Source organism: Myotis davidii, unplaced genomic scaffold (assembly GCF_000327345.1).
Source record: "Myotis davidii unplaced genomic scaffold, ASM32734v1 scaffold798, whole genome shotgun sequence".
Lineage (NCBI taxonomy): Eukaryota > Metazoa > Chordata > Mammalia > Chiroptera > Vespertilionidae > Myotis > Myotis davidii.
The window spans coordinates 348,022-373,613 of record NW_006289818.1 but is presented as its reverse complement, the minus strand read 5'-3'; the positions used below and the strand labels follow the sequence as shown (position 1 = coordinate 373,613).

Genomic DNA, 25,592 nt, shown 5'->3' with positions numbered 1-25,592 from the left:
TTCTAATCCCTGGAACCTGTACATTAAGCATGTCAAGCTCAAAGACTAACATGGGCTAACTAAACAAGGTTTAAGTTTATGTGGGCTGCAAAAAAAAAAAAAAAAGCTTTAATTTCCATAGAAACCTAAGTTTATTTCGATAGAAACATGCTGAAGACAAAGGGCTGAAATAAATGAGTCATTGTTAACATAAAATAGCACAACATTTTAATAAAAATTAATATGTTTTCTTGGACATTAACTTAACCAGACACTGAATAACTGCACAAATTAATAAGCATAACACAAATAAACCTGTTTTTCTTGTTCTCTGAAAGTGAAATATTTCTTGTTGCGCACACCAATAAGTCAATCCAAGATGAATGACATGGCAATAGGCTGCTAAAATATTTGCTGCTAGTGTTAGTGGAGAGAAATGGTGCGCCTGCACATATGGTGCGTAAGGGAAATGAATGCAACACGATTATAGTAATCAGTCATTAGCGAACATTGTAGTTCGTTATTAATAATTATGTATAACAGGATTTTGTAAAAAATTAAGTTACCAGAAATTTTATTAAAAGGTTTCTTACATACCGTTATAATGGCTGGGCCACAACAATATTCGTTATGGGCTGCATATGGCCTGTGGGCCATGAGTTTGACATGCTTGATCTAAGGCAGTGATGGCGAACCTTTTGAGCTTGGCGTGTCAGCATTTTGAAAAACCCTAACTTAACTCTGGTGCCATGTCACATATAGAAATTTTTTGATATTTGAAACCATAGTAAAACAAAGACTTATATTTTTGATATTTATTTTATATATTTAAATGCCATTTAACAAAGAAAAATCAACCAAAAAAATGAGTTCACCATCACTGATCTAAGGTATTCCCACTATGCTTTGAGTTTGACATGCTTGCTGTAAATATTCTTTTACCTAGCAAAGGGGAATTAAAATTGCTAATCAGGAGATCAGGAGATTATCCTGGATTATTGGGGGGGGGGGCAATGTAATCACAAGGGTTAAATGAAGGAGCATGAGATGGAGAGACTGTCCTGGTGGGCCGATGTATGCACAAGAGTCAGGAAGAGATGCTATTAGGATGGAAGCAGAGGTCAGGGAGGAGAGGAGACATGTTGCTGGCTTTGACGATGGAGGAAGGAACCATGGGCTAAGAAATGTGGGTAGCCACTGGAAACCGGAAAAGGCCAGGATTCTACCTTAGAACCTCTGAAAGGGAGCAGGGCTCTGCTACAACTTTGATTTGAGCCCGGTGAGACCCATGTCGGACTTCTAGCCTATAGAACTGGGAGGTAATACATTTGTGCTGTTTGAAACCACTAAGTTTGTGATTTGTTACAACAGCAATAGAAGATGAATTCAGTCAGTCAGAGGTCGATAGTTTAGCTTGTGTATTATGTATCTCCAAGGTTGCAAAGTCCACCACTTACAGGGGCCAGCCAGGAAGCAGAAATTCATGAAAGGGTGCAGGGTCTGAGGAAACCTGATGACCACATGGCCTGGCTGAAGGGACAGCTGCGGTTTGTCTCCAGCTAATTGTTATTCTGCTGCTGCTGAGCTCAGGCTCCTCGCTTTCCCTCTTTTTATCTCCCGCTGTTCATATTTTGGACACTTGTTTTTTTTTCTGTGAGGTATAATTCACAGACCATAAAAACACATTTCTTTTGAAAACCTCTACCAACCAGTAGGCAAAGGAAGGAAAAGAAGAATAAACCAACTTGGTCATGTGTGCTACACAGCTTTAAAAAGAAAAAAAAAATAGAATAGGGACTATTTTGAAACAGTAAAGCCTATAATGAGATTTGGGAATTATCTCTGGGTATGGATTTCACTTATCCCAGCTATTTTCCATTATGGATTATGAGTCCCCATTTTGGATTTCTGGGAGGTGAATATATATCCTGTATTCTCCTGGTTTCACCCCCTGAGCCATAGCAGTAGTGTTGTATTGCAGGATTAATCACTGCTAGAATGGACATGAGAGGAAGGTTCAGCCCAATTCAGTTAGGGCATCTGAGGGATTTTGCCAAGATATTTTTTTCCTAGAGTAATTGTGTTTTAACTGTTATTTAGTTCACCATCATTGAAATTAGTTGAAACTTGCAATGTTTACTGTACCCTCTCTGTATATAAGTAGAGGGCACCTGAGTGTATGGAGCGGGCTGGGAGCGGATTGGGCATGGGCAGCCGTTTTGTAGTTGCCAGGCTGGAATTTGGAGTAGTGGAAGTCCAGGCCTATCAACCAAGGTGCACCAGGGGACTCGGGCTTGTACCCTGAGGTGTTCTGTTCCAAGGTGGGGGTCATACACCTTCCTCCTGCTTCAGGCCTGGATTGGCTCAGGCCTAGGAGAGAGGCTAAACCTAAAGGTGGGGTGACTGGCTGACACAGCTCTAGGAGAGCTGGGAAGAGCAGAGGCAGAAGAACTGAGATAAAGGGCTGAAAGAATCTATGAGACACCCTGAAAGGAAATTTCTATATACTGATATTTGTTTCTACTCCGATGGCTTTAAAGTGAAGAAAATTAATGAGTCTCACAAGCAGACGGGAAGATGATTCCAGTGTGCTATTATATAGTCATTTTCCTGGTGTTGGTGGCAGTTTTACCCTGGATGCATCTGGAGGCCCCTGCCTGCTGAGACCTTCAGCCCACACTGGTGAGAAGCTTTGGTAGCTTTAGCAACGAGCACCACAGGGCTAGAGCTGAGAGCAGAGAACCTTTTCTATTGGAAAATTCAAGCTTTGATAGCTCTGTAAACTCACAGCAGACGAACCAGGAAGCTACAGCAGAAGGATCTGGGTATTCATCATGACTCATTGGCAAATAACAGCCTGCAGGAGCCACGCATATTCTCTCCTATTTCATCTGTGCCTTCTTGATGCGCTGTGGCTTGACATTAGCCTGTAGATCACTCTGGGGCTGACATGTATTAAAGCAGAGCAACTTGGTGCCTTTTAGTGTGAGCTGTGCATGTAAGGGTTTTTGTTCATGTACAAATTTCTGGATTTGAAAAATTATGTAGAATTAATCCTTTGGAAGGTTTGAAATGATGTGCAACCACTTTAAAGTGCCTTTATCAACAAGTCCAAGTTCTTTTCCTGGACATTTTATTTTTATTGTTTTTATGTATTTTATTGATTTCAGAAAGGAAGGGAGAGGGAGAGAGAGATAGAAGCATCAATGATGAGAGAATCACTGATCGGCTGCTTCCTGCATGCCCCACACTGGGGATTGAGCCAGCAATCAGCAACCCGGGCATGTGCCCTGACCAGGAATCGAACAATGACTACATGGTTCATAGGTTGACGCTCAACCACTGAGCCATGCTGGTTGGGCCCTGGACATTTTGACTGTCAGAAATAAGGGAATGCATTAACAATGAAGGGAAAAATAAAGTTATGAGAGAAGGTGGAAAGCAAAGAAAGAAGAAATAAGAGAAGAGATTCAGTGAAATCCAGTAGATAAAAGGAAATCAGAAGATACCTACTATAAGGTCCTTTAAGAAAGCAGCCACATGACTTGTAATGTGATTGAATAATGTAGCTAAAGTAATTCATATATGGGTTGCTTTAGAAAGTTAAACCTCCCTAGCTAGCTGCCACAGAGCTTTCAAGAACATTCAAGTTGATGGTGATGGGCTCTAGGGAAAAAGGGGCTGGTGAAGATTATACATCCCCTTTTTATGGAATAAAAGTTTGCATTTTCCCCAGTGTGCGCCTTCCCCTCAGATCTGGTCTGTTGTTAAGATATAGTCTTCACCATTTTCTGCAATTGTCATTTTTCCCCAGAAGTGCTTTTTGAGCATCCCCATTATTGACTGAGAAAGTAGCCCGGAGGAACTCAGACTACTGGAGGGGGGCTAATGATGTGGATCACTCCACAAGTCACAGGCTCAGTGCCTGAGCACTTCCGCTCACTAGGAGGACGTTGGCCTCACACAGCTCTTACAGAAGCTCTCTTGGTTGCCTGGGGCCAGTGACCACTTTACTCAGAGCTTATAATTTGCTTTATTCTTGGTGTTCATGTTAAAACAAAACAAATCCTGTCATAGGTTATTAATATCCTCAATTTGTACTTTCTAGTTAATGAAAACACACCCATTGCACCTCTTGAATTCCTGGAAAAGTTTTGGAGAGAAGTTTAAGATCATAGAAAAGAAATGATCCCTTTGACAGAGATTCCAATTCCCACAGAAACCTATTCATTTTCATTCCCTCTTTCTCAAGTAGTTGGTGGACACATCTGCTTTTGTTAACTTCTTTTTGTATTAGTGAAGGAATTTAATGTGAACTAGATAGCTATGATATTGGACATGACCTTCCCGTGGTATTTAGAACTGTTTTTCCTAAGGGATATAATGATATATGGAATAAGGAAGAATCTGCTCTCAAGGGTGGTTTTTCATTAAAAAAATCTGCTGCAGATTCTTGGCTAACCCTTGGGACACCCACCTTTATGCATCTTCTTGGCTCAGTTTGATCACATTCCTCTAGCTTCCTCCTCCCCATGCTCAGCAATTAAACGTTGAAGTGTTTTGGTATGTTATCGGGGTTGCAAGTTCAACTGCTTGATATATGGCTCACTTTTGGTGCCCTTTTTTTTTGTACAAAAGAGAGTAATTTGTTATATATCTGAAGTCTAAAAGTCCCCACTAACTCTTTGATAGTTATGGGAGGGTTTTTTCCCCTTCTACAGTGGGAGAACAACAAATCAAAAGAGAATTTTGCCTTAAAAAGCACATACAATATTAAAATAATTGCTGGGAGGCTGAGGTCACTGTGTTTGTTGGAACAAAAAGAAAATCTTTTATCTTTGATATGTTAGTGAGTTGTATTTCCAAGTCTACCACACTGTCTCTCACAGCTAACAAATGGATTGCACTCATTTTATAGGTAATATGAATTTGTTTTTTTATGTTTTATTTCCCCTTATTCATTGGTGACTGTCAAAAATCATTTATTAGGGGTTTCTTATATGCCTGATACTATTAGAAATCAATGAATTCATCATCAAATATATGTTGAACGCTAGTAAAACATGTTAGCATTGCGGAGGCTGAAAAGAAGTAACATGTAGAGCTTAAAACCTATTTGGGGTGATGAGACACAATAAAAATAATGAATTGTCTAAAGGTGGTACAGAGGCCAGTTGTTACATGAGTCCAGATCACTGTGACCTGGGGTCAGAGAAGGTTTCATGAAGGAGGTGGGACCTCAAAGAAAGGGAATGAGAAATGAGGTGAGTATGGCAGGCAGTATGTACAGGGCAGTTGTGTTAGGAGAAGTTGAGTAGTAATGGGAGATAAAGTTGGTCTGGTCCTTTCATATTTCCTTGTGCCTCAGTTTCTCCTCTGTAACATGGAGATGACAATAGTAATTACCACACAGGGTGGTTATGAGAATTAAATGATACATTATGAAGAAAGCACTTAGCCAGCAAATGTAATGGAGTAAGCACTCCACAGATGTCAGCAATTGTTATCATTTTATATTATTAGTAGAATAGTGGGAGTGCCTTGAATGCTGGATCAGGCATGTGAGCCTTGCCATGTGGGTAATTGAGGGTCACTGAAAATTTGAGCAGGGCCATGAGATGCTGAACACAAGCTGATAAAACAGTTCATCTGTAATGAGAAGGGTGAATTGTAGATCCCTCCTACTAGACTTTGCCTCAAACTAAATAGTTAAAAAATTTCCAGTGCCCAGTTATGGTGGAATTACTTATGAAAAGCTCATTGGTTTTTAACCTGTTTCCCAGTGGGTAGGCCTATGTGTTATATTAAAACTTGGTAGGGCTGTAAAATGAGATGGTGCAGAGAGATGAGTAATACATTAGATTGCCACCTTACTGGTAGGGGTTTTGCAGCAGGATGACGTTCTTGGCATTCTGTTGCAATTAAGCATAACTCAGTTTTCTGGTGAGTTGTGGGGTTTTCTTCCCCAGTGTGCCTTTTACCTTTCTGTAGAACAGCTCTGAGATCCAGTATGTCTCTTGCTGTCCTGCTTTGTCCCATTCCTCACTGCCTCTTTTTTGTTCTGTCTGAAACATTAGTCAAGTCAGTTTCCCTGGCCCCATTTCTGCTTTGCTCCTGTCCCACCTACTTTGCCTACCTATTTTGCTCTAAAGCCTTTAGAGCATCCTTTCTCAGGGGTCCTGGTTCATGTAATTTAGCAGAAAATAATTACCCTTTAGGTAACACACATAGGTAAACACTCAAGATTTGTTATGTAAAACTAGAGGCCCAGTGCATGAAATTTGTGCACAGAGGGAGCGGGGTTCCCTCAGCCCAGCCTGCACCCACTCCAATCAGGGACCCTTTGGAGGATGTTCGACTGCCAGTTTAGGGATTGGGCTTAAATCAGCAGTTGGACACCCCTCTCACAATCTGGGACTGCTGGCTCCTAACCACTCACCTGCCTGCCTGCCTAATTGCCCCTAACCCCTCTGCCTGCCTGCCTGATTGCCCCTAACTGCCCTCCCCTGCTGGCCTGATCGAGCCCCCAACTGCTTTCCCCCGTTGGCCTGATCTCGCTCCCAATGGCCCTCCCCTGCCAGCCTGATATCACCCCTAACTGCTCTCCCCTGCTGGCCTGATCACCCCTAACTGCCTCTGCCTGCCTGATCACCCCTAACTGCCCTCCCCTGCTGGCCTTATCTTGCTCCCAACTGCCCTCCTCTGCAAGCCAATTTGGTTCTGATTGGTCAGTTTCTATGCCAGTCAGTGTCTCTGGGCCTATCAATGGGGGCTGATCAGCAGCCCCTGTGGAGGCCTGGAGAGAAATGGAGGCATGGCTGTTGGCCAGGTCGGGGGAGAAAGAGAGGCAAGTTCTGATCAACAGCTGCTACAGAGGCTACGGATCAGACCCTACCTCTCTTTCTGCAGTCCTCTCTCCGGGCCTGATCCGTAGCCCCCTTGGTAGTTAGTGCTGGGTCAAGGCACCCACAGTGGCCCCAGTCAGTGCTGGGTCACCATGGCAACCCAGCAATGACTTCAAGTCTGGTCAAGCCTTAGGTGGTAATTGGTCGTTAGGACCCTGGCTCTTTATTAAATAGATGATAAAAGGGTCTCCTAAATTAGAGGATACTAGGTATTCAAAATTTCTTGCCTTCCACCTTTGATTCAAATGAGTGTTAAAAGGCCTTTGTTCTTGCTCCAGAAAGGGTCATGTTCAAAAGGTTCTCATCTACACAGCTGAGGGCCTTCAGAATAATCTCCTCTGGCTTCCTCTCTGGTTTTTTTCAGAGAGGAAGGGAGAGGGATAGAGAGTTAGAAACATCGATGAGAGAGAAACATCAATCAGCTGCCTCCTGCATACCCCCTACTGGGGATGTGCCCACAACCAAGGTACATGCCCTTGACCAGAATCGAACTTGGGGCCCTTCAGTCTGCAGGCTGACGCTCTATCCACTGAGCCAAACCGGTTAAGGCATGTTTTATTTATTTTTCTGGGTGGTCTGAATGGGCCTCTGGTCAGAATTTATGCTTCTCACTGATTAAGGTGGGAAGTTTTCAGCTGACTTCACCATTTAGGAAAAATAATAAAGATGAAAAGGAAGAATATGGGCATTAAGAAACACCATTCTATTGTATGAAACCATTAGAGAATTTGCACTGAAGAATGAATTATTCATTGATTATTCATTTTGCAGTATTTTATTGAGTCCAGGCACTGTTATAGGTCCTGAGAATATAGCAGTGGATGAGACATGGACCTTATCAGTCTAACAGAGACAATTAATAAATAAACAGATAGATGAATAATATATATGTGGATAGTGATCTTTCTATGAAAAAAATAAAATACAGTGCTACAATGAGACCTCTCAGAGGAGGAAAGATTCAAGCAAAGACCTGAAAGAAATAAAGAGAGTGAAGAATGTGGATTGGGGGTGGGGGTGGGGGCGGGGGAGGATTCCAGGCTAAGGGAACAGAAAATGCAAAAGCTCAAAGGAGCTTGCTTGGGGTGTTTGAGGAACAGCAGGTAAACCAGTGTAGTTGGAGCAGCAGAATTAGGAATAAAGTCCAAGAGGTCATCTGAGACCAGATCATGTACATCAGCCCAGGCTATGGTGAGTATTTTGAGTCTTATTTGAACCTCGATGGGAAGCCATTAGATGGGTGTGGGCAAAATTCTCTTTGTCTCTGTCACATGATTATGATTCTAGTTCCAAAACTGACTTGCCTTTGTGAATTTGAGTGAGTTCTCGGTCTCTCAGTTTGCTATTAGATAAAATGTGGCTAATGATTCTTATTCCCTAGTGACATTAAAATAATTAGTTATTGGTTACAAAGGACTTGAGGCCTTCAGATGAAAGGTATGATATAGAATAATTACCACTGTATAGTCATTATTTTAACAGCTGTCTTCTTTTTGAAATGGAAAAAAAACACACAATGTAGATCTGTACCCAAAATAGCAACATCTTGGAAATTTAAAAAATGTCAGGGAAGTCATTTTTCTGATTTTCCTTTTGGTTCCACATGAGAGATTTAGGCTACTCCTTTTTTGCTTTGAAAGTCACCCTAAAAGCTTCCCAGATGTTGAAATCTAACATCTCATAGAATATTAGAAAGAGGAGAGATTTTACAGATCTGTTGAGGCAGAGTCTGATTTTGACAGAAATGACTTTTCAAAACTTCCTTACTCTACACACTGTGCTATTTACTTATTTTATTTTATTGAATTTATTGAGGTGACATTGGTTAATAAAATTATACAGGTTTTATGCGTACAATTCTATAACATGTCATCTGTATATTGTATTGTGTGTTCACCATCCCAAGCCAAATCTCCTTTTATACCATTTATCCACCCTCTTCTATCCCACCCCCAGTTTCCTGTAGAAAATCATTTGGGGGCGGGTTACCCCTAGCCTAGGAAGGCTGCTGTATTATTCATTGAGTTTCAATAAAATTATTTGTAGATCATTAAAAAAGGATCGTACAGATTATGTAGTCTGATTACATCATTTTATAAGCGAGGAAACTGAGAAAAGCAGTCTTGAGGACAGTTTCACTGCTGACAAGCAGGAGTGCTGGTTGCAAATCAAGATCAAATGACTTGCAGGCATCTGCCCTCTCCCCAGATTCATGAGCTACCTACCTCAGTGTCACATTTAGACATAATTACAATGTTACAGGAAGTGATTTACTGTAATTTCAGATCCCTTTCCATCTCTTTTGTAATGATGTGCTTGGCTAATATTGGAAGTGGCGGCTGCCACAAAATGTCTTTGCTTGGTGAGGCAGCTGTGCATGAAAAAATTTTTATAGACTATAATTTGACTCTGTGCCACAACTGTTTGCTCTGTATTTTCCCTTCCTCTGTCCCTCTTTGTTGCTGGCTATGGACTCTGCAAGTGGATTCTACAGACTGTATCACTGAGTTCTAGATTTGATCATTGTTCAGATTCTAATCTGGTGTTAATTTTTTCATATTAATTTCTGCCTGGAAAATGTATTTTTTTCCAAAATTTTTCTCAAATAATTATTATAATAACTTTAGAAAGTGGTGTTTTTTCATTTTAAATAAGCTCAGTGTGTAATTTTAGGTCTTCTGGTTCCATCATTTTAATAACAGATGTGAATGTACCATTGTTGTGAAAATAAGCAAACATATATATATTTGTCTATATATTTCTGTATGTATTTACCATGTGTATACTTGTGTATGAATCTAGATTTAATTGTAGCTCCAGTAAACTTAACTGTTGGTGAATCAAATATGAAAATATATGTATATGCCACACACACACACACACACACACACACACACACACACTTTCTACCCTTGTAAACTAATGCAGCAACATGTACTTGATTGGCATTGAAAAACAAAGCAATATTTTTCTTCTTGGATTCCTTTCTGTTGATAAGACGTAGCCCACATGGCCACTCCCTGAAATAGAAGCTGTAGCATTTACCTGTCTAACCTGTTAGGGTGTTCCTCCCACTGGTATATTTTTGTCATTCATTGCTAAATCAATGATGTTTAAACAAGTCCAAAATAACTGCAAACTCGTTACATCTATTTATTGCTTTTCCTAAAAAGAAATGTCCCTTAACATGTTTCTATTTTTTGTTTACTCATGCTATGGAGAAATAAATTGTGGATATTTCAGCTACTTTGCCAGAAGTGAAGTAGTTTTCAAGAACGATGTTGCCAAATGAAACTCTTTTCATAATTATAGTTCTTAAAATAGTCAGAGATCATAACTGGATAATTAGATGGGTGATTGCAAATGGCAACCTTAAATCTAAAAACGAACTCCTGTGAGTAACATAAGATGCATTGCAGTGCATTTTCCCAATAATCACCAAAAATCTATTCCTAGTCTCTCTTCCCATTCTCTGACATTATTTTAGATCCAGAATCCTGGGGAATTTTACTATAAGAAATGCTTGACACAGCTTAGAGTTTGTGGCTTATTGAAAGAAGCATAGATTCATCAGAGAGCTCAGAATCCCCTTTTCTCACTTCCTTCATCGGGTCCAAGACTCTTTTTAGGGAGAGTAGAGAGGTAGCATGAATGTATCAGACTTTTCCTTTTCCCCAATTCCTGTGGCTTTTGCTATGAGTTGTAGTAACAGTCTACTTCTTCACTGTTGTGAATCCCTAATTACAAACGAATGGCACAATCCCATTGGGTCTTTTGATTAAAATCTCAGCATTCAGAGCGCTCAACAATGGTAAGGAACTAACGACTCAGTGAGTGCATTATAAGCTTTACTTTCACAAGTGGGGATACTGGAACAGCATAGGTGAGTGCAGTAAGATGTGCAGATGAGAGATAAATAAATGATAGTATATATATAATATTTATACTTGGATTTGTGATGGTATGATGGAAATTATAAGAATCCAGAATCCAGTCATGGTTTGCAATTAAATGGGAAATGGATGCTATAATGAAATGGACAGTAATTCAAAATTACTTTATAAACTTTAAAGTATTAAAACCTCTTCTCTAGATATTTGATTAACTGAGTAAATCACTTGACTTCAAATTCTCCACCTTAAAAAAATGAAGATAATTGTAATTCCTAACACTTTTCAGAGTTGTCTGAAGGTTGTCCACATGTAATGCCTGTGACAAGCTTTTCAAAGTTTTTAGTTCAAAGAAACTATTCAAATGCAATGTATATGTCACAAATGTATCATTGCTGTTCCTTCCTCCATAGGTATTCAAGAGACGGTATTTTTACTTAACTCAACTTCCTGATGGTTCATATATTCTCAATTCCTGTAAAGATGAAAAAAATTCAAAAGAACCTAAAACTTCCATCTACTTGGACGCCTGCATTGACGTTGTTCAGGTAGGGCTGTAGAGGTAATCTTTCTTCTCTTTCTCGAAAACGGTTATTGATCAACTCTTTTAAAAAATATATAGATTTTGCCCTAACCGGTTTGGCTCAGTAAAATCAATAAAATATATTTTAAAAAATAATCAAAAAAATATAGATTTTACTTGATTTCAGAGAGGAAGGAAGAGGGAGAGAGAAATAGAAACATCGATGAGAGAGAATCACTGATGAGCTGCTCCTGCACATCCCACACTGGGGATGGAGCCCACAACCTGGGCATATGCCCTGACCGGGAATCAAACTGTGACCTTCATAATGGAAGCTTAATCATTGAGCCATGCCAGCTGGGCTGATCAACTTGGCGTGGGGATAAGGACACATATGTAATAACTTAATCAATAAAGAAATTTTAAAAAAATGTCAATTCCCAAAAAAAAAGAATCTTGTCATTTTTCTCTGTTGGTTAATGGCATCTCATCCGCTAAAATGTTTATATAAGACAACTCAGAATCCCCTGCAATTGGCCCACTCTTGCTCTGTGCTAGTATTCAGGTGTTTACCCAGTCCTTTCAAGTCTGGCTTCCAAGGACCTATTCAATCTCTTACCATTTTCCCATTCTCACTGTGCTTCCTCTGGTTTTCCATTTTCTCCTCTCTTACCTAGAATCTTACCTTCCTTCCTTCTGAATTGTTGTCCTGCTCCAATTTATCTTCCTAAGACATAGATGGGGTCCTTCACTTTCTACCCAAAACCTTGTGGCTCTTGATTTATTGTCTTGCATAGTGAGATCTAAAGGTCTTGCCATTGCAGGCCCATAGTGATTGGCCCTCACTCTGCTTTCTAACTTCATCCCCCTGCATTCCCTTATACACTCTGTGCTCTAATCATAGCTTCATATGTATATGCCTTTCTTACATTTATTTTTCTGCTTGACATATACTTTCCCCTTCTGTTCCTGTTTGAACCTTATCTTTAAGACTCAGCTCAGATAGCACTTCTGCCATGAAATGTTTTCTGTTTCCTTCCTTACCCTCATGCCCACCAAGTGGAATTGAGCACCACCTCCCCTGTATGACCACTTGGCTTTTTTTTCTCTATTATACTCTAATCTGCGAATCATACTCTAACTTGTGGGTAATTCTGCACATTCATTTTTAGACTTTAAGGGACCATGTCATATTCATCATGTCTGTGTCCTCTATAATAATTAGCGGTGTTTTGCACACAGCAGCAGTGGCTTAACAAATGTTTACTGATTTGAATTATTGAGGGGGCATGAACAAAGACTGGGTGGGAAACAGGACACAGAGATGATCTAAATAAGAAGTCAATTCACCAAGATAGGAGCCATTACTACAGAGCCAAGGTAGCATGGTTGACCAGAAGTAGCACAGGGCTGATTAGGAGGCATGAGATGTGAGTTCAATGCCCCTAACCGACCTGAATCTTAATTTTCAAAACTAAATTGTCTATTTTCTGATCAAATGAGATTATTATAAGGATAAAATGCAAACCAACTTGTAAGAATATGAAAATCTATATGACTAGAAGGTGATATATATAGTGTGTCCCAAAAATATATACACACTTTAATAGCTGATAGCTCGATTTTGAAAACGAAATGTATTTTAATAAATTGCCTTCATAATTATTGAGTGTGTATACTTTTTGAGGGACACTATATCTATCTATATATTACTGGAAAAAAAGGACACACACAAATTACAAAAATTCTTTATTAGCTTTAGTCTGGATTGATCAGTTGTTCCTAGGCTCTGCTTTCCTCATCTATTTATGATCTCCCCTTCCAAATATTTTCAAATATATAAATCTTTGTGACTTGCTACAGCAGTTTGATGTTACCCTTTACTATACTTTGAAGATGAGAAAGAGGAAATTTCTTGGTTCCTTCTTGAGTAATGACTATGCAGCAGAAAATTATTGATTCATGAACCTTTCTTAAAACTAACACTGTGTTATTTGGGATAGGGAGTGTGTCATTTCTTTGGTCGTGACAGAGAAGGTGGTAATATAAAAGAATGTGTCATCATGTTTGAGGAAAGGAGGTAGATTTTATTTGCCTTGTGTGCTAGTATTCAGCATTGGCCATTTCCATATTGTCCTTTGCAGTAAATCTAGAGAGCCACAATTTAATGTGAATCAAGTAAAGTTTTCTTTTGTGCTTATTATGTGTGGTAAAATGAATTAGGTATTGACATTGCATTTTATGTTATGATATAAAGCAAGTGCCAGATTTATTTCAGGTCACATTTAAGGGCCGATTGTTTTTAAGAGCCAGGAAAATCTATAAACATGCAAGGAAAACTTTGACCAGGGGGAAAATTATAAAGTATTTGGTTACTTTCATGTGGCAGTGTAATTATCTAAATGTGATGGATGTCAAAAGGCCTTAAACGATAATACTCACTCAACAAGTAGTATTTTATACCCACTTTGTGCATATAACACTGAGCTCAGTACTGAGGGAACAAAAAAAAAGATGTTTGACGTGGTCATTCATTTATCGCCTAGTTGAAAGAAGCAATTCTTTCATAAAAGTATTGGTATATCTATGTGCTGTTCTGAGGTAGAAATAAACTAATGAAATCTAATAGGAAAAGAGCAACTACACTAACTTAACAATGCGGGTTTTTTTTTTTCTTCTAGTGCCCCAAAATGCGCCGTCATGCTTTTGAACTCAAGATGTTAGATAAGTACAGCCATTATCTGGCTGCTGAAACTGAACAGGAGATGGAAGAATGGTTGATAACTTTGAGAAAGATTATCCAGATCAATACCGACAGTTTGGTGCAAGAGAAAAAGGAGACAGTAGAAGCAGCACAAGGTCAGAATTTTTAAATGATTCGTTATTGAGGTAAAGCCCTTGTCTTTAATCTATGGAAATGTCTGTTGTGTGGGGTGAATATAGAACTCTTAATCTTAAAGGTTGACCTGCTTCTTCATTAAAAGTGACTCTGAAGGTTGATATATTTGTTTTTCAGAGTTGATAGTGTATAGACTCAGACACATGAAATATAACCAGACTAAAATGGATAGGGAATTCATGGCAGGTTTTCAAAAGCCCATTAAAGTTTCCCCTATGCTTTCATAATCAAAATTCTTTGCAATAAATCTAGTAGGTGAGGATGGGGTGGGAGAAGAGATAGTTAGGATATTCCTCTTAGGTGATTAGTAATGGTTTGTATGATTTGGAACATCTGCTTTTAATGAATTTACAGATGATGAAACTAGCAGCCAAGGCAAAGCCGAGAGCATCATGGCCAGTTTGGAAAGGAGCATGCATCCGGAACTGATGAAGGTACATCTTTCTTATGGCAACTTGCCTTCAGCTGAGGCAATGCAGGGTTAGCTGTTAAAATTTTAATGCTGGATTCCATTTGGCAATGCCATTTCTAAGTTAAAAACCACAGTAAATTAGTACAACAGGTAGAGATTTTAAAAGGAAAGTTATACTCCTAAAGTTGGACTTATGAAGTGCCAGCTAACAGTTTGGAAAATCTTATTTTTTTTCTAGATGCCAATAAGTTCTTTAAGATTGTTATGACTTTATTAATTTTATTTGCTACTTCATATTCTGTTCAATTACAGCCATCCCTCAGTATCCTCAGAGAACTGGTTATAGGATCCTGGGGGATACCAAAATTTGAAGATGCTCAAGTCCTTTATATAACATGGCATAATACTTGCATATAGTTTATACAAACTCTTGTGTATTTTAAGTTATCTATAGATTATTATAATACCTATTACAATGTAAATACTATGTAAATAGCTGTTACAACCATCTTAGGACTCATTACATACTACGCCTCAGCAACAGTGTAACATTTAAAATATTTTTGATCTGTGGTTGGTTGAATCTGTGAATGTAGTGGCTTTTTTTAAGTGGCTGTTGATGCAGATTGAACATGATATTCAATCTAATGATTTATGTATGTTAATTTCATAATTTTATATGTTAGTTTCTATATGTAAATACATATGTATATGAATAATTTCATCAGATAAAAATTTTGGTGAGCATATATCATTTGTGTTAAGTACTCTGCTTCTTGGAGTTTGAAATGAGCTAATTTTCAAAGCATAGAGGTGATTATCACACCTCTTTTAGTAGGGTGAGATATTTTACTCTGTAGAGTCTATACTACAATAGATTAAAAGGTTTAATAACCCATTTATTTATTTAAATCCTTGTCAAACCTATTTATTTTCACTTTAGTCCTCTTCCTGGAATAAGTTACACAATTTTATAAGTAACTTTTTTATATTTTACAATTATCCTTCTCTTAAGCTTCAAAGCTTTTTTCCAAAAATTAGGAACATACTCATGATCCCCTGATCTAGGCTTTCTATGATTTTATAGATTTTAATGTATCCCCTCTGACTCTTTGTAATTTCAGACTGTACAACCCATTATGTTTCTCCTAAGGTGACAGAATCGGAATCTATATATATATAAAAGCCTAAGCAGCCCTTATGACTGAATGACCGGAATGACCAGTCGATCAGTCGCTATGAAGCGCACTGACCACCAGGGGGCAGGCACTCAACACAGGAGCTTCCCCCTGGTGGTCAGTGTGCTCCCACAGCCAACATCCTGTGGTCCCTCCCCCCCGGCTGGCCAACCTCTTGTGGCCCCTCCCCCTGGCTGACCATCCAGCCAACCTCCCATAGTTCTTCTCCCCAGCTGGCCGGCCAACCTCATGTGACCCTTCCCCCACCCTGCCAGCCAGCCAAACTCCTGCAGTTCCTCCCCCTGGGCCCTGATGGGGAGGCTGGCCGGCCAACCTCCTGGGGTTCCTCACCCCAGCTGGCTGGCCCCCTGATAGGCCTTGATCGCTGACCAGGCCGAGGGACCCCACCTGTGCATGAATTCATGCACCGGGCCTCTAGTGGTATATATTAGTCTATGGCTAACACCATGGATATGTAAAGTGTTTTCTGTCTTATTTATTTCTCTTCTGCATTCAAAGTCTCTTGGATTCCTTTTTGTACTACTATGGGTTGAATAATATTTTTTAAAATATATTTTTATTGATTTCAGAGAGGAATGGAGAGGGGGAGAGAGAGAGAGAGAGAGCGAGAAACATCAATGATGAGAGAGAATCATTGATCGGCTGCCTCCTACTGGGGATTGAACCTGCAACCCGGGCATGTGTTCTTGACCAGAATTGAACCCAGGACCTTTCAATATGCAGGCTGACGCTCTATCCACTGAGCCAAACTTCCTAGGGCTGAATATTATGCTTGATGTTATGAGAGGAACATAGAGTCTAAAAACCTGATCTATAGCTTATTGTGGGTCATAGTCACAGCGACTCTCCTCCAAGCAAGTATTCTTTATCCATCCTAAGTACATGGAAATGGAGAATGGTATATTTTTGAAGCTGTGCCAGATTGCTAGTTTCACGGAAGCTATATATTTAAATGGTATTTAATACTGTTCTGAAGGAATTAAAGGAATGTTTGGTATGTGTATATATATGTAAATATATGTTTTAAATTTTTTAGTATGGAAGAGAAACTGAGCAACTAAACAAACTCAGTCGAGGGGATGGAAGACAGAACCTCTTTTCTTTTGATTCAGAAGTTCAGGTATTAATATATTTCTTTAAATAATCCTACAATTGTTGCTTATTTGGGAAAAAAAGCGCATTTAAAATGTTGAAATCACTGATTTTTGCACCCCTGCGTAATGTTGATTGCTTTATATTTGTCTTGTTATCTTTGAACAGGTAGCTTAACAACTAACTTCACTCAAGAGGACTGTCACATATGCAAATAGTTTGGGACTGAATATACATGGTTTTCTTTTCCAGTTCTCTATTTTCTTTTCAATTCATCTTATGCCTCAAAATGGATAAGTTAAAGAATTCTTAAAGATGGTATTAGTGCTCTTGTAACCTATTAGATACAATTGTGGTCTAGTAATAGTGAGTATCTGTAGCATGAAAAACACCAGGTCATATGAGACAGGTGATTTATTTTCCAGTTTTGACATAGGCCTGGAAAACTGGGGTAATTTTTACATCTGGCTCACTCTAAATGGATAGTGGTGCAAGGAAGTGCAAGTTTATGTCCATGTGGATTTTCACCTTTTCCATGAGAGTTAGGTACTTTTTTTTAAAAATATATTTTATTGATTTTTTTACAGAGAGGAAGGAAGAGGGATTGAGAGTTAGAAATATCGATGAGAGAGAAACATCGATCAGCTGCCTCCTGCACACCCCCTACTGGGGATGTGCCCGCAACCAAGGTACATGCCCTTGACTGGAATCAAACCTGGGACCCTTCAGTCCGCAGGCCGACACTCTATCCACTGAGCCAAACCAGTTAGGGCAAGAGAGTTAGGTACTTTTTGAACTAAGAGATATGCAGTTAATATTTAATTTCATGATATTTTCTTTTTTAAGTATATCTTTATTAAATTCAGAGAGGAAGGGAGATGGGGGGAGAGATAGAAACATCAATGATGAGAGAGAATCATTGATTATCTGCCTCCTGCACGCCCCACACTGGGGATTGAGCCAGCTACCAGGGCTTGTGCCCTAACTGGTATTCGAACCATGACCTCCTGGTTCATAGGTTGACACTCAATCACTGAGCCACGCTGTCTGGGCTAATTTCATATTTTCTAATTAAATTGCTGATTTGTTTAAATACAAAATTTCTACAGCATTTATGTATTATATGTATTTTTCCTAATGAAAACACATTTCATGAGAAAATGAAATTATTTGAGGGGAGACTAATTTTTTTCTTTTTAATTTTTCCACATATGATTTATAATTCAAATCTTTGGGGTGTTCTGAAAATAGAAATATATGCAGTATGTAAGCATTACAGTTTTACTTAGTGAAAATATAAAATAATTTTGTGAAGATTGATTTGGTGTTTTCTTTTTGCTTCATACAGTTTCCTAATTACAATATTTTTTTAGTTTGAAATGGGAAAAGTATATAGTCTGTAAATAATGCGGAATTTTTTTCCAAGTAATTTTATTTTCTTATGTGGTATTTTTATTATTTGGGGAAAATTTGTTTTAAATGTTTCATCTCCCCCACCCCCATCATTATTACATTGTGTAAGTTATATGATTTTTTAAAAGTATATCAGACCTCCGGAATTTTAGTTCTAAGATATTCATTCATAAATTTCCTTGTTCCAAACATATCTGAGGCTTTGATCCCCCTCCCCCCTCTGCAAGCACCATGATTGGGCTTTAATTGGACATGCCAGCCCCTTTCATTGTATACAAAGAAGCCAATTGACTGTGGTTGAAACTCAATTCAGCATCTGTAAAAAAGGAATGTGGTGTAGTGTTTTTGTGGTCATGGAACTAAACTGATTTTATGTTTGAATTGCTTATCAGTGAGCTACAAGTGAGAGGAAAATACACAGTTGTGATGAAACTTTAAGGACAAAAGATTGCATTTAGTGTTGATTATGGAAGGCAGGCTCACTACAGAGAAATCCATGTTGTCTGTGTTGAGTACCTTTACTAGGCGAAGTGCCATCCTATAACATTAGCCTTCTCTTTTGGCCACAGTTTCAGTGTTTACAGATATGCTTTCTATCATGGATTTACAGAATAAAGCAACGCTGACCTACTGAAGTAAATGGCTCCAACTTTGAACGACTGGGGAAGGCCCTGTGTCCCACTATTTGCACTCACAGACCTGAGAAAGGAAAGGATTTGGGGGCTGGGGTTTAGTGATTTAGTCCAGTTTCTCCTCACATTCCACTGTCTGAGATAGAAAGGAGAGCAGATAAATTGGTGGAAATTAGAATTGATCTCCATGGCAATGACTTGCCTCCTCTGGCTCCACAGATAGATAAGTGTTTAAGGGGGAGCTGTCTAGGCCCACGCATTTGTATTCCTTTTGTAGATAAATAGACTCGGGGTGGGGTGCGCAGAGATTGTGCTTTCAGGTATGCATATTATATTTTAGGCTCTTTTAAGGAGGATTTTATCACTGATGCAAGCTGGTTCAGAATGGCTACATTTATCCAAGATTCTTCAGGCACAATACCTGTTTTGGCTTGAATTACTTAAGCAATTGAGAAAAATTCTTGTGTTTCTTGGCTTGAGTTTTCCACATTGGCAGCATTTTCTGCCTAGATTCACCCAATCATTTCCCGCCTACCATGTCTCTCGTCTTAATTGAAAGTATAGTAAGTTGTCCCACAATCTATACTTTTCCTCCCACTTGTGAACAGAATGTAAGTCTGGTTAGACATTCATAATGAACAGACGGACTTAGATTGCCTGAGCTCTGTGAGCTGAGAAGGAGGATTCTATGAGTATGTTTGGGGAGGGACAGATTCCTCCCCTGCTCAGAGAAATTCCTTGACTCTCAATATCTTTGTTTGAAACTTAAAAAAATTTGTAATATCAAAAATTAAATATATGTATATCTCTGTGGCAGCCAGGGTACACCCCCCCCCAGCTCTGTTAGAAGCTAAGCTCAGTGTTTATCAGTTTCCTGAGCAGATGCCTCTCTCTCTGTTCTTCATTTAAACCAGGGGTGGGGAACCCTTTTCCTGCCAAGGACCATTTGGATATTTATAACATCATTGTAGGGTCATACAAAATTATCGATTTAAAAATTAACCTGCTATGTTTGATCAAACATTTAATTAAATCACCTCTAATGCTTTGGCAGGCCAGACCAAATGGTTTCATGGGCCTTACATGGCCCTGTGGGATGTCCACCACCCCTGATTTAAAGAGAGGTGGTCACCAGGGTTCCTCTTTAACCTGGTTGCCACTGACTCCCAAATACAGATCTCCAACCCAGACCTCTCCTGGTTTTCCAACCACTTACATCACCTCAAACTCAACACATCCCAAACTGAACTCATCTATACTCACTCTCCCCCCGTCTTTATTTCACAGTTAAGTGCATAACATCACAATCTATTAAATCTTCTAAGGTAGAGACCATTGTATAATTCTTGATTCCTCCCATGTCCATTCATGTCAGTTTTGCTTCCTGTACAGCTCATAAAAGAACCCAAACTCCTACCATTCTCAAACATATATTTTGTGGTGAAGAGAAACAATGAACACCTGAGTAAATGTTTAAAAATATTTTTGGAAAACTAAATCAAGGAAAGGGAGAGTAGACTCTCAGAGTATGTGCAGTTTTTATAGAGAGTTAAGGGAAACTCTGGAAATGTCAGTTGAATGAAATGAAGGGAGTAAGCCATGTGTCTGTCTGGGGAAAGAGGGGTCCTGACAGAACAGCAAGTGCAAAGGTCCTGAGGTAGGAGTATACTTGTGCTAGAGAAACAACTAAGGATGCCAGTGTGACTGGAAAAGAGAGGGTAGGGGGAAAGGCAAGAGTGGTAGGGTATCAGGTCAGAGGAGTGAGGGGAAGGTAGGCAGTCATAATATATAGGGCTTTTTAGGTTAGGGTACACTTGTGACTTTTTCTTTGCCTTAGATCAGAGTCTGTAGTCTCATCTCCCTCCAAAATTCCTTTAATGGTGTTTAAACCTTAGTCAAAGAGCTCTACAGAGGCTGTTGAATGAAAGAATAAAAAAGGTTCAAATGAAGAATGGACAGAGAACTGTTGGATACTGCAATTTTTACTCATACATCTATATTAATATGAATCCGATTTTCTTTTGGAAATAATTCATATTATCTGTTTTGTAGAGATTGGACTTTTCAGGAATTGAACCTGATATAAAGCCATTTGAAGAAAAGTGTAATAAACGTTTCCTGGTAAATTGCCATGATTTAACTTTTAATATCTTGGGTCAAGTTGGAGACAATGTAAAAGGACCACCCACAAATGTACGTATGACTTTTCCTTCTACTTCCCCTAAACCAGTGCATTAAGAAAACATCTTAATTTTTTATAACTGAGAACTAACTTACTGGGTGAAAATTATATTGCTACATGTTTTGATACATTTGACATGGAAGAATTTCATATATGTCTTTCTTTTGCCAAAATGTGAATATGTCTTCATCTTGAAAGATTTGTGAAAGTTTTACCTATTCAAAAGGCAGATAGAATAGGCTCCTGACATTCAAGAGAGACATATCCCCAGAACCTGGTAAACCCTCAAATTTGTGAATTCTACTAGAAAATATGACTTCTGTGAAATTGGCTCATAGCCATGAGTAATGAACATGAAAGCCATGCAGGGGTCCAGATGCTATGCAGTCAGCCTCATTCACTGTTCTCAGAGTGAATTAATTTTGTTCTGCACAGAAAATTCTAATTATTAGCTATTAAGGATCATTTTATTTGCTCAGAAATTCTTGAAACTATAAATGTAAAATTGCCAGAGAGTCTGAATTTTATGTTCATCTTGATTTTTTTCTTTTTGGTTCTAGTTTTGTCTTTGAAAAATATCTACAATGATTTATTTTCTCTTACAATGTAGCTGAAACTCACTAGCAGACTTTCTGTGTGTAAAGGGTTAATCTTTATGCCATCTGGCATGAAATTTCTCTTTGTGACCAGCTCTCAAATGCCATCTGTAGAGAGGAATCATGTTTTCCAAAACTGCTGATGGGGCAACAAAGCTTTTGTCAAGTAATGTGATGTTGACTGTTATTAGCTTTTATGAGATGTAAATCCAGTAAGCTGTAACATAACAAAAGGGAAGATTTATTTCGATTCTATAATATTGGCATTATTTTGGGGAAACTTCAGTAAACCTATAGAAAATTAAATTTTATTTGTTGGACAATTGGTGTGCTTTAAATTTGGCTTCCAATTTCTACTCATCAATTAAAAAAATTATAACTTGTGAAATTATTTATACCTGACAAAAGTTAAAATTTGTAGGCCTGTTAGTTAGAATGTTCTTTCTTATGTGCAAATGAGCTTTAATGCAATTTTAGCTACATGCTGAACTCAGAAAAAAAGTGTAATCACAGAAACTTGAATAAAAAAAATATTTTGTAATTTGTGTCCCTTCACACACTCCACCTAAAAAAGCCGTTTTAGTTTAAAAATGGAATTGTCTTCATTCCCAGGTTGAACCCTTTTTTATCAATCTTGCCTTATTTGATGTGAAGAACAATTGTAAGATTTCAGCTGACTTCCACATAGACCTGAATCCCCCTTCTGTTCGTGAAATGCTGTGGGGCACTTCAACTCAACTAACCAGTGATGGAAATGCAAAAAGCTCTTCACCGGAGTCTTTCATTCATGGAATTGCTGAGTCTCAGTTACGCTATGTAAAGCAGGTAAACCATGATCTTTTAGAATAAGAAACAGATACACCCTCGGGTTATTTCATTGTTTCAGGCCAATGTTATTTTGGGCTTTCATCTCTTATAAGGTCTGTGTATTGGTGTTTTTCTAGTGACTGTAATTGGAGAGAAAAAACCCAGAAACCAGGAAAATAAATATGCTGGTAATACACTTGCGAAGTAACATTTTAATTGGGATCATGATGTGAGTCTCAAAAGTGTTTTGTGACATGGACTGCAGATCACATAGACACACACACACACACACACAGACATACATGCACGCATGCACACATGAATACCCATGTGCATACTTCTGAGCAAGGCAATAGGTGCCTGCGAGGCTTGTTTCTTTGAAGAAACAGTGACCTAACATTGACCTCCCATCTCTAATTCCTATTTCCATTGTGAGTAGATAGTTTTAATGGAGCATAAAGGCTCTTTATACAAGGAGTTCTGGTTGAAAAGCAATGGGAGGGAACTGCTGTGTCACAACTGTAATGCTACTCTCTTCTGTCCTATGTGGTGCAAAGCATCTCCTTTAGAAAGAGCCTAACGATTCCCTGGCATTTTGACCTCTGACCAGAGTGGCAGCTATAAGAGGTTAGGCAGAGCAGAACTGATTGCCTTCTAGACTTTTGCAACTGAAAGGAAACTATAGAGTGAGGCAAAGAATTAGAGTAGGAAGAACAAAGCAGCTCTCATTGTAAGGAGATTTATTTTTCCCAAAATAAAACTGATCTTATTTTCTGGTTATAAAGATATACATATTATCATATAGAAAATTCAAACAATACAAAAAGTATAAAGAAGAAAGTAAAAATCACCAGCCATAGATGGTAATTATTAACATTTTGGCAAACATTTTTCTAGACAGCTCTGTTGTATGTATGTGTAAACACATACATTTTGTATAAGACTATACATGTGTATCATATTCATGCTGTTTTATACCTACTGTATTCATTTAACATGGTTATCATTTTTTATCAACATTTTTAGATAGTCACATTCTTAAAGGCTAATATGATATTCCATTGATTTAACTAATTAGAATATTTATAATTTTTGGATATAATAAATAGCACTGCATTGAACATCCTTGTGTGCACATTTTAGCTCATTTTTTGAATTATCTCCTTAGAATAAATTCCCAGCTTTGGAGTTTTGAGGGTCAACGATTATGCTCATTGGTACAGACTGCTAAATGGCAGGGGAAGACTTTACATGTGATGTCACTACCCTCTTTAGGCTACAGATCTTTGGTAGCTTTTCCCTGCATTGCCCATTACCCCTCGTTCCCTCACGGCCCCTTCGTTCGCTACTCAGACTATAGTTGTCTCATATGTGTACATTCCACAAAACGGCCTATGCTTCTAAAAGAGAGATTGAGCAGGTTCAGTGGGATAAATATTTGAGAACTCGCTACTGAATTGTATGTTTAAAATTTCCCACATGATATCAAATAAGTCCTTTTAAGCCAACGATGTGTTTACTGTATTACTTCAATGTACTTAGTTGTATGTTCAATGCAAGAAGTTTAAATTGTGCTTCCAGGTGTCATCCCACTTGTAATCTAAGTCAGGAATAAAACCAGCATGTTTTGAATATCTCCTGTGTCCCAGAATTTTCCACTGGTGTCTCATGGAATCATCATACTCTCCTGAAATAGTATAATTATTGCTGTTTTGCAGATGAGGGAACTGCAATTCAGGGAGGTTAAGTAAACTGTCCACCATTACAGAGCCAGTAGTGTTACCAGCAGGATTTGAACCTAGGCCTGTTTGAAAGACCTCAATCAGCAGTGTTAGGCAGGATGCAATTAAGTGCTGAGGTATACAGCATAATGGTAGTAGAAGAGTTTAGAATGTGAGGAGGGGTCAGTCTTCAGGAGTTCACTTAGAAGAGTCCACAGAAGATGTGGGGCTTGAGAGGGACCTCAAAGGAATAGATGAGAGCTGGGCAGGTGAGAATAATGGGCCGTGGCCTCAAAGGGATTTACCATTTTGAACCCTCTCTCAGATCAGCTGAAGACACCAGGAAATGGTCATTTACTTCAAAGGGTTGAACCTTTTATTTGGAAGAAGTCTTTTTCTTAACTTCTTCCCATTTAGGACGAGGAAACAGTACTATGTAAGAGAGACTTAGTGTTAGCCAATCTCAGCTCAACCACTTTCCAGCAATAACAACAATTCAAGCACTTACTATTGCTGATCTATTTCTCTAGGTATTTATCTGTATGAAGTCATTTAATTCTCACAACACCCCAGTAAAGTAGCTAGGTATTGTTACTATCCCCATTTTGTAGATGAGGAAACTAAGCACAGAATAGTTAAGTGGCTTGCCCAAGGTCACAGAGCTAATAAGATGAGGAAATAAGACATGAACCTAGGTCTAGTAGGCTCCCTAAGAAGCCCATAGTTTTACCCCTATACTGTACTGCTTTCATGTCACCCTAGAGAGAAGAAAGCTGCCCAGTTCTCCAGCACTCCCAGGAAGGGCTGATGGTAGACTATTCCCTTCCAGCAGGGCTATTCAAGTAGCAGCATTATCTATGGGGACAGGCGGCTTCCAGGGTTTGGTGGATGTTGGGTGTTTTGGGACCATTCTAGGCTCTCCCCACCTGCTCCTTAGAATCTTTCTCCCCAGTGGCTTCCTGAGGAGCCATGGGGTGATCACAGGAAATGGAGGAATTTGGCTCCATCCAGTAGTTTTGCTTCCCTGGCACCAGCTACTGTGAGCAGTCACTTTACTCTCAGCCTCCTGGCAGTTTCTTCCCAGATACCCTGGTAGAGCTCAATGCTCCATATCCCCCAAGGTTGAGTTGGGGTTGTGGGGGAGCTGCTGACTCTTAGGGGTTACCTACCTGTGGCTCTAGGCTCCCTGCTGGAGGGTAGCAGTTGTTGGATTGGTGAGGGTACAGAGCTACCCCCCCACTACTGCATGTCTTGCCATGCCTTAGGGGGCTGTGTAAGTGATGGGGATTGGGGGACCTGCCTTATTCTTTTGAGGAAGAGAACATTGAAATGGTAACAGTTA

General features: G+C 39.0%; 1 protein-coding gene across 4 annotated transcripts in view; it reads left to right on the top strand.

Moving 5' to 3' along the window:
* Positions 1 to 25,592, top strand: part of DOCK11 (dedicator of cytokinesis 11) — a 142,384-nt gene that overhangs the window by 7,554 nt on the left and 109,238 nt on the right. For all 4 annotated transcript variants that reach the window (XM_015563139.1, XM_015563138.1, XM_015563141.1 and 1 more), the window contains 6 exons: positions 11,188 to 11,322; positions 13,979 to 14,156; positions 14,551 to 14,630; positions 16,844 to 16,927; positions 20,997 to 21,137; positions 22,335 to 22,547. In XM_015563139.1, the coding sequence (XP_015418625.1) occupies positions 11,188 to 11,322; positions 13,979 to 14,156; positions 14,551 to 14,630; positions 16,844 to 16,927; positions 20,997 to 21,137; positions 22,335 to 22,547 (831 nt within the window). The remainder of the gene's footprint in view (positions 1 to 11,187; positions 11,323 to 13,978; positions 14,157 to 14,550; positions 14,631 to 16,843; positions 16,928 to 20,996; positions 21,138 to 22,334; positions 22,548 to 25,592) is intronic.